At 48.7% G+C, this 774-nt stretch overlaps 1 protein-coding gene across 1 annotated transcript; it reads left to right on the plus strand.

Annotated features, from left to right (window-relative positions):
* Positions 1-246: 246 nt before the first annotated feature.
* Positions 247-698, plus strand: SARC_17760 (hypothetical protein; the record flags this gene model as incomplete). The annotated part of the gene is made up of 1 exon (XM_014288150.1): positions 247-698. A coding segment is annotated over one exon (452 nt), but the record flags the coding sequence as incomplete, so codon positions are not given.
* Between the last annotated feature and the right edge of the window lie 76 nt (positions 699-774).

Consider the following 774-nt stretch of genomic DNA (forward strand, 5'->3'; position numbering starts at 1 on the left):
GTGTGTGTGTGTGTGTGTGTGTATGTGTCTGCACATACAAGTTTGTACTGTATGTTACACATCATTGACACACTTCATTAATCCTTCCTATTGACCTGGTTATAAACCAGTTCAGCCAAATGCCCGATCTGCAGGCGTAAATTGGAATCGGATAGAGACATATTTGACCTTAAAGCGGCGTTAGGCCAACTCGATTGTACCATAAACGCAGACAACTTTGATCTCGATGATTACATCGAGAAAGAGATGCAACGCAGAGCTAACCGGAACATTGCGAAGAGCAGTAGTGCTGGGGTTAAGACCGAATATACGGCCGCAAGTCAATCACGCAGTGTGCAACTGAAAAGCGGTGGGGATAGTAACGGTAGTCATAGTGACGGTAGTAGCAGCAGCAACAGTACCTCTGATGTGGGTACCTCAGTCAAACCTGAACCGAGTGTGGATGTAAAAACCGAAGGTGGAATATTCCACGCAGCTGAAAGCAGTGTAAAAGAAGAGACTCATACCGAACCCCTGACAAATTCTGCTGCCGACGATAAGTCTATCGCTGATAATGCTACTGTCGATGATGCTACTGCCAGTGATGCTACCACCGGTAACGCTTCGGCCGGTGATGCTACGGCCGGTGGTGCTGCCGGTGGCAGTACTGGTGCGTCCGATGGTCGACAAGAGCGGGGCACGACTCCGATGCGTCAAAGGTGTGTGACGAATATAAGTGTTCGCGCGCACACACACACACACACACACACAAACACACACACGCATATATACATG

This window comes from Sphaeroforma arctica, assembly GCF_001186125.1.
Source record: "Sphaeroforma arctica JP610 unplaced genomic scaffold supercont1.11985, whole genome shotgun sequence".
Classification (NCBI taxonomy): domain Eukaryota; class Ichthyosporea; order Ichthyophonida; genus Sphaeroforma; species Sphaeroforma arctica.